This window comes from Nerophis lumbriciformis, linkage group LG05 (genome assembly GCF_033978685.3).
Source record: "Nerophis lumbriciformis linkage group LG05, RoL_Nlum_v2.1, whole genome shotgun sequence".
In the NCBI taxonomy this organism is placed as follows: domain Eukaryota; kingdom Metazoa; phylum Chordata; class Actinopteri; order Syngnathiformes; family Syngnathidae; genus Nerophis; species Nerophis lumbriciformis.
This window is the reverse complement of record NC_084552.2, coordinates 49,324,957-49,342,772: the sequence shown is the minus strand read 5'-3', so window position 1 is coordinate 49,342,772 and position 17,816 is coordinate 49,324,957. Positions and strand designations below refer to the sequence as shown.

Below are 17,816 nucleotides of genomic sequence, written 5' to 3'. Positions count from 1 at the left end.
ACAGTTGTGTTGTTAGCAAAGCGTCCATATTGATCCAAACATGATCCGCTCCACCTGCGTCACTGATGCGCATCACAAAAGTTAAAGCAAATATCCTGATAGTTAGCTTGACAAAACAACATTTCGTGTCGTCGCTGAAAACATACTTACCCGAACAAGGTAAATGGGGGATTAGATAATCCTTTTTAACCGTTTTAATGATGGGATATGAGCAGGGGGGCGGACCACCTAAGCAGTCAAGTGGCTCGTTGCTAGCGGGCTGTCCGACAGGGGTTTGTGATGCCTTTTAGTACAGCTCGTAATTTAAAAAATCAGCGTAATTTCACTTGCCATAGAACGATATTAAGTTTATTTAACACAAATTAACGGTTTGAAAAGTGTAAAAAAAAGCTTAGTGAAGGTATAGAGTGCTTCAAATGTATAAGTCTACAACGTGAAACCTGGCATTAACTACATGTCGTTCACATTTCTGACAGCCGGTGAAAGCGTCACATTGTGAATATGTGGATAGGGTCCAAATGGGGTGACAGAAGTCAACAAAGCTGCTTGACAGAATGAATTCCTCTTTGCCTTTTGCAACACAACCCTGGCGACAAGGAAACTACATTGTCCATTTAGCATTTCACAACCTCTAGTGCAGGAAAAAAAACACTCAGATAAAGAGAAGAAAAGTAAAAGACTGCAAATACACCAGAGAGACTATCAATTGCATTTTGTAACCAGTCTATGAAATTACTCATCCGATTTATTGGTCGCCTGTTTGTGATTACTAAAAGAACAATAATTGTGAGAGGATGCCAACAAATTTATGTCCAAACACAACACAAAACAAATAACTACCATTCCGTGTATTCATCTGGTTTCTATTTTCTCATAATTGCATATCTAGAAGGAAAATAGGAAAATGTGGTCTCTTCCACTGCCAGCTCATTTTTATGCTCGTTCTGCTGTCTGCTCTCATGCCTTGGGCCTTACTTGGCGCTCCCATTGGGAGAGAGGCAACGACGATAGCACAAATAGTGCAAAATATAACATAGAGACGTAAAATTGTGTCATTAAAATTCACATTAAGGTAGCCAAGTTTTGACATCTGCTCAGTTGGACGCGCGCCTGTCTCGCCTGTTGAGACAGCTTGGTGGGTGCAAAGTACTGGAGAAAGGGTTCGAATTATTGCAATGTATAAATCCACTTCAATGAAATCCAATGCAAGTGTAGTATCCAAAAATCTGTTTTACCAATGTAATAATGTGCACTTTCAAATAACAAAAATGTGTGTTTTATTGCAGTTTGCAGATCTGCATCGTGTCAGTTTGACAGCTGTTACTAATATTTTCATCCTGTCATTCACTGGAGCTCGATAAAGGATAAAGTAACAAAAACCACAGGGGAACAACAATATCAAACTTAATATATATATATATATTTTTTTTCATTAATGGAGATTTGCATTGGACGGCACACCGAATATTGTGGCGGTGAATGTTTAAATTGCAGATTTATTCCTACAGATTTGAGCGCCTGCTGAGACAGCTGGGTGGGCGCAAAGTCATGAAACAGCTTGGAGTGAACGTAATGAATGAATCCAATCCAAATACAGCCAATGCAATAGTTGTATCCAAAAATCTGATTTTTCAAATATAACAATGATTGCTTTCAATTAAGAACAGTTATTGCTTTTTGTAGTGCTGCACTGCATTATTCGGCAAGCTGCTTTTATATATTTTGACCCCCTCATGTACAATATTCAAATAAGTTAACCTATAATGACAGAACAACCACAATAACACAGATTCAAAATGTTATATTTTTCTATAGAGCTTTTGTATTGTATTTATCCTATTATATGTTTGCATGTAATATTGTGGCGGTGTATATTTTTCCTACAGATTTAAATTGCCAGTTGAGAAAGCTGGGTGGGTGCAAAGTCGGGCAAACGAGTTAAAAACACAGTAAGGACAATTCCAATCCAATGAGAGCCGATGCAAGCTTTGTATCCAAAAATCTGCTTTTCAAAATATAATAGTGACCACTTTGTAATCACAACAGTGTGTTGGTTATTGGAGTTTGTTGAGCTACACTGCATCATTCGGCGAGCGTTTAAGATATTTTTGACTAAATCATGTGTAAGATAACCCAAAATGACAGAACAATTACAATAACAAACATTTTAATTATGTGTTTTCTATCCCAGCAGGCACAAGACATTAAAACAACGTTGAACATGCCTTTTGACAACGTTTAATCAATGTTCTGACATTGATTTGACCATTGAAATTTGGTCATTTTCATACGAATATTTTACAACACAAATACAACGTTGAAACAACATGCCTGTTGACGACGTTTATTCAATGTCAGGTTGTGACGTTGATTTGACCATTGAAATTTGGTCAATTCCCAACAAAAAACGACATGGAGCCAACGTTGTACATCAATGTTGTCTCAATTTTCAAATACAACTATTTTGCAATGTTTCAAAGTCAGTTTTAAAGGACATGTATGTATAATCAACGTTGTATCAATGCCTTGTGCCAGCTGGGATGGAGCTTGTGTAATGAACCCTTTTTAATGGTGCTGCTAATACTGTGACAGTGGATATTTAAACTGCAGATGTACTCCTACAGATTTGAACCTGTTGAGACTACAGGAGTTACAGAAATACTGTATAGTAAGGGACTATTCCAATTCAATGAGAACCAATGTCAGAGTTGTATCCAAAAATATGATCTTCCAAATATTATAATGATCACTTTTAATTAACAACGGTGTGTTAGTTATTGTTTTTTTGCAGACCTGCACTGCATTATTTGGCAAGTTTTTTATATTTTGACCCCTCAAGTACAATATTTGGATGAGTTACTGTAAAACGACAATATATAAAACCACAATGACAAAGACAAGTAAAATTGCGTGTTTTTCAATGGAAATGTTGTATTGAATCCCATTTAATGGTGCATCTAACACTGACAGTGCACTGCAGATTTATTCGGTGAGACAGCTGGATGGGTGCAAAGTCCATCCATTCATCCATTTTCTACCTTTTTGGGGTCGCGGGGGGTGCTGGAACCTATCTCAGCTGCATACGGGGTACACGTTAGGCGGGGTACACCCTGGACAAGTCGTCACCTCATCACAGGGTCAACACAGATAGACAGACAACATTCACACTCACATTCACTCACTAGGGTCAATTTAGTGTTGCCAATCAACCTATCCCCAGGTGCATGTCTTTGGAGGTGGGAGTAAAGCCGGAGTACCCGGAGGGAACCCACGCAGTCACGGGGAGAACAGGCAGACTCCACACCAAAAGACCCCGAGCCCGGCACATGCACTGACCCCTGTTCCACCATCATTAGAACGAAAATAAGGAACAAATCCAATCGAATGAGAGTCAATGCAAACTTATCCAAAAATCAGATTTTTCAAATATAATAATGACCACTTTTAATTAATAACATGTGTTAGTCATTGTAGTTTTTTGAGCTACACTGCATCATTTAGCGAGTGTTTTTAAAAAATATATATTTTGACAAAATCATATGTAATATGGATAACCCAAAATGACAGTTCAATTACAATAACGAACAAATTTTTAATTATGTGCTTTTCTATGGCGCTTGTGTAATGAATCCTGTTTAATGCTGAATTTAATACTGTGACTGTGGATGTTTAAACTGCAGATTTACTCCTACAGATTTGAACGCCTGTTGAGACAGCGGGTGCAAACTATAGGAGTTCAAATTAAAGTATGGGACTGTTTCAATTCAATGAGAGCCAAATGCAAGAGTTAAAACCTAAAACCAACATTTCAAAATATAATAATAATCCCTTTCAAATGACAACAGTGGACTAGTTATTGTTTGTTTTGGGGGTTTTTTTTGCACACATGCACTGCATCATTCGGCAAGCTTTGTTTGATAACTATATTAAGTTAAACGACAGTACAACCACAATAGCAACAAGTTTAAAAATTCTGTGATTTTCAATGGACATCTTGTATTGAATCTGGTTTAATGGTGCACTAATACCGTGACAGTGGACGTTCCAACTGCAGATCTATTCAGTGAGACAGCTGGATGGGTGTGACTTGTGAGAAATTAAAGTAAGGAACAAATCCAATCCAATGAGAGCCAATGTAAGCGCATCCAAAAATCTACTTTTCCAAATATAATAATGACTACTTTAATTAACAACAATGGGATAGTTATTGTTTTTTAGAGACACACAGCATCATTCGGCCAACTGCTTTTTTTATATTTTGACACCCTCATCTACAATATTTGGACAAATTAACCTAAAATGGGAGCAGCACGGTGAAACGGGGGTTAGTGCATGTGCCTCACAATATGAAGGTCCTGGGTTCTATCCCCAGGCTCGGGGTCTTTCTGTGTGGAGTTTGCATGTTCTCCCCGTGACTGCGTGGGTTCCCTCTGGGTACTCCGGCTTCCTCCCACCTCCAAAGGCATGCACCTGGGGATAGGTTGATTGGCAAGACTAAATTGGTGTGAATGTTGTCTGTCTATCTGTGTTGGCCCTGCGATGAAGTGGCGACTTATCCAGGGTGTACCTCGCCTTCCGCCTGAATGCAGCTGAGATAGGCTCCAGCACCCCCGCGACCTCAAAAGGGACAAGCGGTAGAAAATGGATTGAATTGGAACCTGAAATGGCAGTACTATTAATAGCAAATAGCTTTGTAATACTATAATTTTCTATAGAGCTTTTGTATGGAATCCAATTGGATTGTGACAATGGATGTTTAAACTGCAGATTTATTCCCACAGATTTGAACGCCCCTCAACTAAAGAGAGAGAGGTGCGCGCACACGCTCTCCAAAGTTCGTGGGAGCCCTCACGATCACGCAAGTGTCTCCTCATGTGGACTTTAAAGCGCTTCGTGTCGCCTTTCAAATGTGCACGGCGGAAGAGGGGCTCGAACCTGCGACCTCCCACCTGCATTGCACATTAACTTTTTTGAGGACGTGCATTTTCCGCGGGTGTGTCCAATCGAAGGAAGCCGTGAGCGGCTCACAGGACTGCAATCAAATCCCGCACAGTTGCACTGAGTTGGTGCGGGAATCTCGCCGCCTCTCATGGGACTCGGTCATTCGTCACGGTGTTTGCTGCTCCGGCGGAAGATGGCGGAGGCGGACGGTTCCGAGGTAGGACCTTGAAAGGGTGTCTTGTCATTATCATCTATTGTTTTGCAGCATTAATTCCACGCAGCAAAAACTGCTGCAATCAACAAAAAAAGCGCACGATTTGGCTCCATTTCACGATGTAAATGTCGCGTCTTGTTCTCCTGCCAAAGGACACTTCCGCTGTCCTTGGTGCTGAAACCCAACCGAGCGCCCTTTTAACACACTTACTTTCGCCTATTATTAGCCAGCCAAGCAAACGCAAACTATTCATTATAAGTGGGGGGGTTGACTAGTAGTCACGTGACCAGGCTTCCATTCATTTGGAATGAGCAGCGACTAAAAATTAGAAAGTTGAAGAGAATGTCTAAAACCGCCTCCAAAAAAATGCCAGCACCTGTTTGACTATAGTGTGAAAGTACACATGTTAGGTACACCTGCGGGATTGTTATCCAATCATCCATAACAAGAAGAGGTTGAGAGCTGTTTCTAATATTTTGACCCTTGTGCTGCAAAATAGTGGAGCCGAAAAGCATATTTTTTCTTCATCTGTTTCTTGTTTTTGAAGACAATATAGCGCAGGCGTGGCTGTGCTTGTGCAGGGCCGCCCTTTGCCAAATTGGGGCCCTCAGCAGAATTTGAATTTCCCCATTACATTTTTTTTTTTTTTTTAATATGTGTGAACCTCAAACTTGGATGTAATTTGATGCTTGTTTTGGACTAAAACAAATTATTGGAAAATACATTGTTCAATAATTACATTGTTTTGTGTACAAAATAACAATTTTTATGTCATTAAACTTAGGGGTGTCATGATGTATCAATTCACTTTTGATAGCATACCGATATTAGAGCCTTGAGTATTAGCGGATACCGATATAAAGTCGATAGGATATCATCAGGAATCATACCTGTATTATTTTGCAGTGTGGAATGTTAAAAAAGGTTTGAGCAAGTGAAATTAGTCAAACAGAACAATGGTAGACATGAAGAACACCTATTTATTATCAACTATTTGGAATGGACGTACGTTGTCTTTAAGTTGAAGTGGAGTGACAATTGTTTTTTTGGGCACAATAATTCATGAAATCACGCTCATGACGCAGTAAGTTGAATGATGCAGACACGTTTGGTACTGGATACGTTCTGATACAGTTCTGCCTTGGAGACTTTGTAAGTAATATGCATCTATAATTATTTTATATTTGTTTATATTGACTAATGTGCTGTTTTAGACGGCAATATTGTTCAATGAAAGACACTTATTACGTACAGTGTGTCTAGCTTGTGTGCTTAGCTGTTGTGTAGCTGCTCGCTCTTAGTAGCCCATAGCCTACCATGTTTACCTTTTGTAAATGACTTGACTAAAATAGAAGAAAAGACCAACCAAGTGTGTTTATTGGAGGACATTTAGATGTTAACTGGCTGTCCAGCTTTGCACAAGTAAACACGCTGCAGGACTGCTTGTATCGCACTTTATATCTCACATTTTACATGCAAGCACATATAAGCCATACTTGTCTTTTTGATGAAGTCAGGCTATATCCGATAATATTTTATCAGATTGGGACACCCCTAATTAAAACAAAAAACAGCAATTCTTCTTGACACAGTTAACGCCGGGGATTGAGTCCCACATGTCTGCCTTTCAAACCCAGAGCATATTGCTGCACGGCACGAAAAAGGGTGACAATTACGAGGGCAATTTGTCATGTACAACTCATCAGGGACTGAGGAGGAAAGGGCTAGGAACTATATTGCGGTACAATTTCATGTGAAACGCCCTGTTATATTCATTAATTAGCGTTTTACATGCGTTTATGTGAGGGGCTGCCCTTTTAGTAAGGCATACATTGCAGCAGTGGTTCTCAAAAACGCCCCCCCCCCCCCCCCCCCCCCCTGAGTACCACCTTAGAAAACACTTGTCTCTCCAAGTACCACCATAATGACCAACAGCAAAACACCGTAACGTAGTAGGCCCAAGTATTCATTAAAACAAGGCAGAGGGTTTTAGTTAACAAGTATACAGTATATCATATTTTTGGCCATTGTAACATTACAAACAGTTTGAACAGTAACACTGTGTTTGAGTATAGACAAAACAAAACAAAAACTGTACTTTAATCAAGTGATTCTTTGGCTTACCATTAGATGGAACCCGCATACACCACAGTTTGACAATCCCCAGTCAGAATTGTGTCAAGGTTTGCAAATTTATTTTTTGGTTATGTTTTTAGTGATTTTGCTGTAGAATAATTATTTATTGAACAATTTATTTTCCACAATATTGTTCTAGTACAAAACATCCATCAGAATCTATCAAAGTTAGTTATTTTAAGAAGTAGTAAAATCATTTCACATTCATAAAAAAAGGTTAAAAAATAATTTGTAAATGAAGGGTGTCTGCTTCGGGCCCCAATTGAGCCAGAGGGCTATTCTTCAAACACATCACTTGACTGTAACAAAGATGGCAGCATGGAGCAGGTGTTCACTAACAAAATGATTTCCTTTGACGACTCCTCCCCTCACTAGCGGCACCAGGCCGTCACTTCCCATTTCTCCCAGTCTCCCCAGCCGCCCCCTCTGTCCAAACCAGTGCCTAGCAACAACGCCCACCACGCGCACCGCGTCAGCGCCCTGTCCGCCTCGTCCACTCGCAGCAAGGGTGCCAAGCTGATGAGTCCCGAGGAGATGACGTCACGGGATTACTACTTTGACTCCTACGCCCACTTTGGCATCCATGAGGTAAACTCAAACCCCTGCAGTAAATCCACAGGTCAATTTCCACACACAACTAGCTGGTTAATGACATTGGCTGAAAACAAGGTGCATGTTAGAAATAAATGAGGGCGTCTTTCGTTCTCCCAGCGGCGTCCAAATTTAGCAGTTAGATAAAGAAGGCCTTTTGCACAAAGAGAGCACCCCTGATTAGAGCTGGGGGAAGTAGCGAGGAAGATATCAGGTTTCTCCCTGGGGATTTGCGATATACGCTCCCGTCTATTTCAAGACGCTGACGGAGTCTTTTGACCCACATTAAAAAACATGTCAATTTCCTGTCTGATTCATCCAGGAGATGCTGAAGGACGAGGTGCGCACGCTCACCTACCGCAACGCCATGTATCACAACAAGCACGTGTTCAAGGACAAGATCGTGTTGGACGTCGGCAGCGGGACGGGGATTTTGTGCATGTTTGCCGCCAACGCCGGCGCCAAACACGTCTACGGGGTGAGTCAAGGCCAGGGATGGGTACTAAAACCCGGTTCATAAAGGCCTCGGTGTAAACGGTAGTAACCACAAACCAAAAATACGTTTTCAGTGCGTAAGTTGGTGCTAAATGAATGCCGACTCAGCAACCTGCAACAAGTGCTTGTTTAAGTCACATATTGTAAGTAATGTACTATGAAAAAAAAAAAGTCAGTCGATTTTACGTTAAAAAACAAACAAACTGGCAGCTCAGTTGCCAGTATTAATGGTAAATGAGTTATACTTTTATAGCGCTTTTCTACCTTCAAGGTACTCAAAGCGCTTTGACACTATTTCCACATTCACACACTCATTCACACACTGATGGCGGAAGCTGCCATGCAAGGCCCTAACCACGACCCATCAGGAGCAAGGGTGAAGTGTCTTGCTCAAGGACACAACAGACGTGACGAGGTTGGTAGAAGGTGGGGATTGAACCAGGAACCCTCAGGTTGCTGGCACGGCCACTCTCCCAACCGCGCCACCCCGTCCCTAATGCAACAATAACGGTGGGACCATTATTATATTTTTTTATTTAAAGCAATGCGCTGTAAAATCCATGACCATAGACCAAATCAGTCACCGGAATTTTGAAAAAAAACAAAAACATTTGTACTTAAAACATCCTTTAGTTTATATACTTTAGGTATTTCAATTACTAGCTTCTTCAACTTGAATGTCCCGGAATTGTCTGAAAATAAAAAGGCTAAGGGTTTTTTTGGTTGGTTTTATAAAAATTTGCATGTTTTCTATTTTTTTAAGCACCGATTTGGGCTGCACTTAAGCACCGCCATCCGTTTAGATCAGGGGCGTCCAAACTTTATTCATCAACTGCTGCAGACTAAAAAGTTAAAACATGTGGGGGCCATTTAGATATTTCTTTATTTTTTTTAGAAAAAAATGCTAAAAACATGTATTATATATATTTAAAGACAACATTTTGTGTTATAGGTGACAAAGCGCATTATTATTATTGGTTATTAATATCAAACTTTCTGCTTTTTCTCATTAAATTACATCTTTTTGCTCTTTTTTTCTTACGGTGTTTTTTCTTTGATTTTATTTGGACAATATGCTGAGTGCTAACAAAACTCGAGCTGCGGGTCGCAACTTTGGACACTCCTGGTTTTAAAAGTTACAATTTGGTACTGGTATCAGTTAAAATCGAAACAATACCCGTCCCTAGCCGATAAACAATGTGGACAACAAGTTCTTGAATTTGATCCGTTTATTAGGGTTAATGAGATTGTGAGCTAAAAGGGTTGATCTCTGACCTCATATAACAGATGACTCTTCATTCACACTTGAACTTAAAAAGTGGCTTTGGAGCAATCAAAGTTGCTCACACGGTCACTGAGGTTGGCACTATGATTGACATGTCAACTTAATGTGTATTATATTTATGCATGAGAAAATTTTGTTGTAAGCTGTGAGGTGTGTCTGTTAAAATCATGTTTTTTTGTTTTTTGACAGATGTGAAAAAGAGCATGTATTGTCTATGTGTGATGATGTAAATGAGGTGTGGTTGTAATGTATAAGTATGTGTCAATGAAATGGCATTTCTTAATTTGATACACACTATAGTATAATTTTATTGCATGTTTTTTGTATCTCTTTAATTTAGGTAGCCAGGGACTGCAGCTGGAAATGAGCTATTTAGCTATAATCTGGTGCAGAACATATCTGTCTTTGAGCTTAATGTTTCTGTGCACTGTCCCTTCAAACAAAAACTAAACTAAACTATATAAAAGCTTGTAGAAAGTCGTACTTTTCACTTCCTTTAAGGGCAATTCTGACCTATTACTTTTGTCCACTATACAGATTAGAGTCCTTTATTGTCGTTGTAAATAACTACACAGCGATGCAGTTTAAAGCACAAAGTGAAGCACGCACACAAAAACCAACAGTCACTAAGAAACAAAAACAATTCCTGATACACACGCATGGCAAGCACTCAGCGCCTAAGAAATATGCAGTGATCATGAAATAGGAAATTTCGGTTTAAAAAAAAATTGATGGTAAAATGTATTAAAAAAGTAGATTCCTGCTGTAAAATGATGCAATAAAATGACCAATAACATTATACCGTCTAAATATGGAGGGTCAATGAAATAAATCTTTAAATAATTGCTTAAATGTGTATTTATTAAATTATAATTTGATTGTAATACATAAATGTGTTATGAAACGTGCCATCCATTAGTTGTATTGTAAAAGTATGTGTAATTATTTATTTATTTCAATATTTAATCAATCATTCATAACATAAGTGCTTTTCTTCCCTGTGCCCGCAGATCGAATGTTCCAGCATATCGGAATATTCCGAGAAGATCATCAAGTCCAACCACCTTCACAATGGTAAGCAATGTGCTAATAAACATTTGCATATTTGCAACATTACTGTCAACACCCCGGCAATGTGAGTCACAGCTTTGAGGGGGAATTCATCTTATTATGTCAAAAAGACATCAAGTCACTCGCCATCGGTTGTGATGCTGACACCTGCTGTCTTCACAGATGGAAGATGAGTATTTTACAAATCAAGTTTTGACCCTCGGGAGCAATTATTGTTTGATTTGGCACAAGCTGCACAAATGTAGAGAACGCAAATTGCCTCAGAATGTGATGAATGAAGACTAGATTGTATAAGATATCATAGTAATACACTGCTACTGTGCAAACAGTGCCCCTGGTGGCTGTAAGTGGTAAAACAAATATCGCGCTTCAAAGTTTGCGGCCTCACTCTTTTGCGGAATTTCTTTCCTTCTTTAAAGCAATTTATACATATTTTTGGCTTAAATTAAGCCCTTTCGAACATTAAAATGTCTGAAAGAAGTACAAATATCAATACTACACAAGTATGGGCCACTAGATGAAACCAAAACAATCACAGCGCACTGCCCAGTATCGTGGCCACTGATTGGCTGAGCCTTAGGCAGCGTTACTATATTGGATTAAAGGAGTGTAAATGTGACTACATGGGTGTTAATTCATGTGTTTATGCTCTAGCTATGAAAACATTAAATTTAAATTAATTCATTTACGACGGTCAGGCCCGGAACCAATAAACAGCGATAAATGAGGGTTTACTCTACAAGTCGAAAAAATATTAAATATTGGTCAATAAATTAAATAAAGTCAAATAAATAAATAAAATTAAAAATATATTAATTTTCTTGCTTTAAACTTGAACTATGTTCAAGTAAAAAAAACAATAAACATTTTTCAACTATTTAATTTTAATAATGAATAAGTTACAAAAAAGAAAAGAAGAAACATTAATTTGCCACAATCAGGCCTATTACAGTAACAGCGATAAATAAGGGTTTACTGTGCAGGTATAAAATATTAGAAATGACCCGAATTTGGTTGATAAATTCAATTAATTAAATCAAACTAAATTAAAAATAACATGAAAAAATAAAACCAAATATTTGTATTCTTTTAACTTCAACATTGTTCAAGTAACAACAGTTCATGAGTATAGGATGAATAAAAAATATTGAAAGTTGTTGGAATATCTTGCACTACAACGAGCTAATGCAACAAAATTTCGTTTTTATCTCTACTGTAAAGTTCAAATTTGAATGACAATAAAAGGAAGTCTAAGTCTAAGTCTAGTCTAATATTGTGGAAGAGCCAGGCAAAGTTACTCACCTTGAATGTGTTGCGGCTACTCATCAATAATTAGTAAATATTACAAATACATTGTGTAATTTACTTACCAGCAAAATAAGCCCACAGATGTCCAAAGATGGTCCAAAAGAAGCTGGAATTGTCCTGTAACACGAGACAAATGTCAACCAACAACACATTTGTGAGATCATTTTTTGATTCCCAGCGGAATTTGTCACCTGCAGCTTAGTGTCTTTTCCCCGCATGCAGTCATCACCATCTTCAAAGGCAAGGTGGAGGAGGTGGAGCTCCCCGTGGAGAAGGTGGACATCATCATCTCCGAGTGGATGGGCTACTGCCTCTTCTATGAGTCCATGCTCAACACCGTCATCTTCGCCAGGGACAAGTGGCTGGTACGGTACGCCAAAGGGGGGGCGGGTGCGGTGCTGGCGACCTTTGAGCTCGAGAGTGCTGACGCTCTGGTTGTTCTCAGAAACCTGGAGGTCTGATGTTTCCTGACCGTGCTGCTCTTTATGTGGTGGCCATAGAGGACAGGCAGTACAAAGACTTCAAGATCCACTGTGAGTTATTCTGCTTAAACCACTTTCAAAAATGCAAACAGTACTTTAGGTGTTTGTGTGTACAGGGTGGGAGAACGTGTACGGCTTTGATATGAGCTGCATTCGCAATGTGGCCATCAAGGAGCCTTTGGTGGACGTGGTGGACCCCAAGCAGGTGCTCACCAACACCTGTCTGCTTAAGGTACGCACACATACTGTACTCTAATACTGCACTCTAATACTGTACTCGAACACAGTACTCTGATACTGTACTCTAATACTGCAGTCTAATACTGTACTCTAACACGGCACTCTAATACTGTACTCTAACAAAGAACTCTGATACTGTACTCAAATACTGCACTCTAATACTGTACTCTAACACAGTACTCTAATAGTGCACTCTAACACGGTACTGTAATACGGCACTCTAATATTGTACTCTAATACTGCACTCTAATACTGTACTCTAATACAGCACTATAATACTGTACTATAATATGGCACTCGAATACTGTACTCTAATACGGCACTCAAATACTGTACTCTAATACGGCACTCTAATATGGCACTCCAATACGGCACTATAATACTGTACTCTAATACAGCACTATAATACTGTACTATAATACGGCACTCGAATACTGTACTCTAATACTGTACTCTAATACGGCACTCTAATACTGTACTCTAACGCAGTACTCTGATACTGTACTCTAATACTGCAGTCTAATACTATACTCAAATACGGCACTCAAATACTGTACTCTAATACTGTACTCTAATACGGCACTCCAATACGGCACTCTAATACGGCACTCTAATACTGTACTCTAACACAGCACTATAATACTGTACTATAATACGGCACTCGAATACTGTACTCCAATACTGTACTCTAATACTGTACTCTAACGCAGTACTCTGATACTGTACTCTAATACTGCAGTCTAATACTGTACTCTAATACGGCACTCTAATACTGTACTCTAATACAGCACTATAATACTGTACTATAATACGGCACTCTAATACTGTACTCTAACGCAGTACTCTGATACTGTACTCTAATACTGCAGTCTAATACTGTACTCTAATACGGCACTCTAATACTGTACTCTAATACAGCACTATAATACTGTACTATAATACGGCAGTCGAATACTGTACTGTAATACTGTACTCTAATACGGCACTCTAATACTGTACTCTAACGCAGTACTCTGATACTGTACTCTAATACTGCAGTCTAATACTGTACTCTAACATGGCACTCTAATACTGTACTCTAACACAGTACTCTAATAGTGCACTCTAACACGGCACTCTAATACTGTACCGTAATACGGCACTCTAATACGGCACCCTAATACTGTACTCTAACATGGCACTCTAACACGGTACTCTAATACGGCACTCTAATACTGTACTCTAATACAGCACTATAATACTGTACTATAATACGGCACTCAAATACTGTACTCCAATACGGCACTCTAATACAGCACTATAATACTGTACTATAATACGGCACTCGAATACTGTACTCCAATACGGCACTCTAATACTGTACTCTAATACAGCACTATAATACTGTACTATAATACAGCACTCTAATACTGTACTCTAATACGGCACTCTAATACTGTACTCTAATACAGCACTATAATACTGTACTATAATACGGCACTCGAATACTGTACTCTAATACTGTACTCTAACGCAGTACTCTGATACTGTACTCTAATACTGCAGTCTAATACTATACTCTAATACGGAACTCAAATACGGCACTCAAACACTGTACTCTAATACGGCACTCCAATACGGCACTCCAATACGGCACTCTAATACTGTACTCTAATACAGCACTATAATACTGTACTATAATACGGCACTCGAATACTGTACTCTAATACGGCACTCTAATACTGTACTCTAACGCAGTACTCTGATACTGTACTCTAATACTGCAGTCTAATACTATACTCTAATACGGAACTCAAATACGGCACTCAAATACTGTACTCTAATACTGTACTCTAATACGGCACTCCAATACGGCACTCTAATACGGCACTCTAATACTGTACTCTAATACAGCACTATAATACTGTACTATAATACGGCACTCGAATACTGTACTCCAATACTGTACTCTAATACTGTACTCTAACGCAGTACTCTGATACTGTACTCTAATACTGCAGTCTAATACTGTACTCTAATACGGCACTCTAATACTGTACTCTAATACAGCACTATAATACTGTACTATAATACGGCACTCTAATACTGTACTCTGATACTGTACTCTAATACTGCAGTCTAATACTGTACTCTAATACGGCACTCTAATACTGTACTCTAATACAGCACTATAATACTGTACTATAATACGGCAGTCGAATACTGTACTGTAATACTGTACTCTAACGCAGTACTCTGATACTGTACTCTAATACTGCAGTCTAATACTGTACTCTAACATGGCACTCTAATACTGTACTCTAACACAGTACTCTAATAGTGCACTCTAACACGGCACTCTAATACTGTACCGTAATACGGCACTCTAATACGGCACCCTAATACTGTACTCTAACATGGCACTCTAACACGGTACTCTAATACGGCACTCTAATACTGTACTCTAATACAGCACTATAATACTGTACTATAATACGGCACTCAAATACTGTACTCCAATACGGCACTCTAATACAGCACTATAATACTGTACTATAATACGGCACTCGAATACTGTACTCCAATACGGCACTCTAATACTGTACTCTAATACAGCACTATAATACTGTACTATAATACAGCACTCTAATACTGTACTCTAATACTGTACTCTAATACGGCACTCTAATACGGCACTCTAATACGGTACTCTAATACTGTACTCTAATACAGTACAGTGGTTTTCGTGGCTTGGTTTAGCTCCGCCCACAGACCAGTGCCAGTGGTTGGAGACCCCTGCCAAAGTAAACCAGAATTGATGGTACAAGACTATATTAATGCAGTGTGTGTGGTCCTGAACACACCCACACAGCATGTGTAGTGTGAGCGGTGCTCGTTAGCCAGCCGTGATTCAACCTGTGGGCTTTCACACACACTCACACACATGAATAATAATCCTGCAAGATATTATACACACATGTGCCTGCGCTCTATTTGTAAGTGTGGTGGGAGTGTTAAAAATAAATGAGAGCTAAGCTGACTTGATTTTGTTGCCACACACACACACGACAGGAAGTGGACATCTACACGGTGAAGCCAGATGACCTCGCCTTCACGTCGGCGTTCTGCCTGCAGATCCAGCGTAACGACTACGTGCACGCGCTTGTCACCTATTTCACCATCGAGTTCACCAAGTGTCACAAGAAGACGGGCTTCTCCACAGGTGAGGCCCACTTGCACGCCACACTGGACAAGTGTGGACATCACAGCATATCATAGCATTTGTTGCTAGGGAACAATGGTGGGAGGTGAAGGACTTCAAGGGAGACACAGCAGCTTGAGAACAATGTTTGACTTGACTTCTGATTAGTTTTTCTTTATAGAAAACATCACTAAAAAAAATAAAAAATATATATATAGTATTTTTCTTTAAAGAATTAAAAAATAATTGTGGGGGATTTTTCTCAAATGCAAATAATGTTTTTGTTCTTGACTTTTCTGAAATTTTTTAATTCTCGATTTTTCGCAAGGAAAAAGAATTGGGACATGTTCTTGATTTTTCGGAAAGAAAATATTTTTTGGTTTCTGAATGAAAAAAATACTTTTTTTTCTTAATTTTTTTCTGAAATGATAAAAAAAAGTTTTGATTTTTCTCATCTTTTTTTTCTCCCAAAAACTTTTATTCTTGATTTTTCTCCTCAAATAATTAGTTTTTCTCTGTTTTTCTGTGTGGGAAAAATTATTTTTCTCAAGAATGTTTTCTTTTTCCATTCTTGATTATCTCAAGAAAAATTGTTTTGTAAGAAAAAGACCTTCATGCTATTAATTTTTTTGTCAAAGGAAAACATGTTCTTAATTTCTTATTACAGGTTTCTGTCCTGTCTTTGAGAAAAAAATATTTTTCTAAATTTTTTCGAATAATTTTTTTTTTCAAGAAAAATACTTTTATTTTTTCAAGTTACCACACCACTCATGACATCCTCATAATTTGCAATAATATAAAGCTAAAAATGTTTGTCATAATTTTTCTTGAGCTGCTGTGCCTCTCTTGACATCTTCCACCTTACACTTTAAAAACTGTGTTCTTCAAACTGAAAAACATGAAAGTTTGTTTTTCTTTATTTTCCTTAAGCTGCTGCACTTGCTGTTTTTAACCCCCCCAAAAAAACAGGAAAAATGTTTTTTTCTTCATTGTTGTCAAGTTAAACGCCTCCATTAAGTCTTTTGCCTCTAAGAATGTAATTCATGTATTGAAGAATGATTCTTTAGCAAGACATGTTTTGATACAAACACTGAAGTGGATTAGTAGCAGGTGTACCTAATGTTGTGGCTTAAGTAGCAAACACTTATTGGCAAAAGGAGGATAGTGAGTGCACCAAACATGGCGTGCAGAGGAAGTGCGGCGTATGACTGGCTGTTACGTAAGCTTATGCTGACACGTTGAGACTTACATAACGTGCGGTAGAGGAGGTTCTATGTTTGGCTTTAACTGTTGGGCCCGAGGCTGAGGATGACCGCTGCTAACATCTGGGCGATGTCCTCCATGTTCACACGTCGTCTGGAGATACTCTCCTCCTTTCCGACTGCTTTGCCCTTCTCAGCTCCAGACGCTGCCAGCACGCACTGGAAACAGACGGTGTTCTACTTGGAGGACTACCTGACTGTGAAGAAGGGCGAGGAGATATTCGGCAGCATCGCCATCAGGCCCAACGAGAAGAATGTGGTAAAGAAACCCACCTTGAAAAGTGTCTTCTTGCACCAGCTGAATGTTTCTATTCTTGCTTGGACGTCCACAGCGTGACCTGGAGTTCACCCTGGAGCTGGACTTTAAGGGGCAGCTGTGTGAAGCCGCCATCTCCCACGACTATAAGATGCGTTAAGGGTTGAGCGGGCCCACGAAACGCCCCTCTAATACGCCGGACGACCCCCTTCCCCAAACCCCCCGCGGAGCTGACCTGCAGCTGACCTGCGGCAAGGGCGAGCATCATGCCGGACGCCATCCGATCCAGCCTATACGTGATGTCATCAGTATCAGCAATAACACAAAGGACTCTTGGATGAATGTAACTTCCTA

The 17,816-nt window shown here is 39.3% G+C and overlaps 1 protein-coding gene across 2 annotated transcripts; it reads left to right on the top strand.

Moving 5' to 3' along the window:
• Positions 1-17,801, top strand: prmt8b (protein arginine methyltransferase 8b). 2 transcript variants are annotated; one of them, XM_061959866.2, is made up of 11 exons: positions 1-159; positions 4,782-5,158; positions 7,700-7,879; positions 8,205-8,360; positions 10,673-10,736; positions 12,264-12,406; positions 12,487-12,574; positions 12,640-12,755; positions 15,815-15,965; positions 17,344-17,465; positions 17,539-17,801. In XM_061959866.2, exons 2-11 carry the CDS (start codon positions 5,090-5,092, stop codon positions 17,620-17,622), a joined length of 1,173 nt encoding a protein of 390 aa, XP_061815850.1. In that variant the 5' UTR covers positions 1-159; positions 4,782-5,089; the 3' UTR covers positions 17,623-17,801. The 2 variants fall into 2 exon arrangements, with proteins under 2 accessions (XP_061815850.1, XP_061815849.1); XM_061959865.2 differs by having other exon boundaries at positions 3-159; positions 7,667-7,879.
• Positions 17,802-17,816: the final 15 nt, after the last annotated feature.

Excerpts from the sequence above, each read along its gene's own strand:
- prmt8b (XM_061959865.2), top strand. The coding sequence starts at position 5,090 with ATGGGACTCGGTCATTCGTCACGGTGTTTGCTGCTCCGGCGGAAGATG. Across the intron at positions 12,407-12,486 it reads TCGCCAGGGACAAGTGGCTG|AAACCTGGAGGTCTGATGTT; the intron begins GTACGGTACGCC and ends GGTTGTTCTCAG. Across the intron at positions 12,756-15,814 it reads CCAACACCTGTCTGCTTAAG|GAAGTGGACATCTACACGGT; the intron begins GTACGCACACAT and ends CACACACGACAG.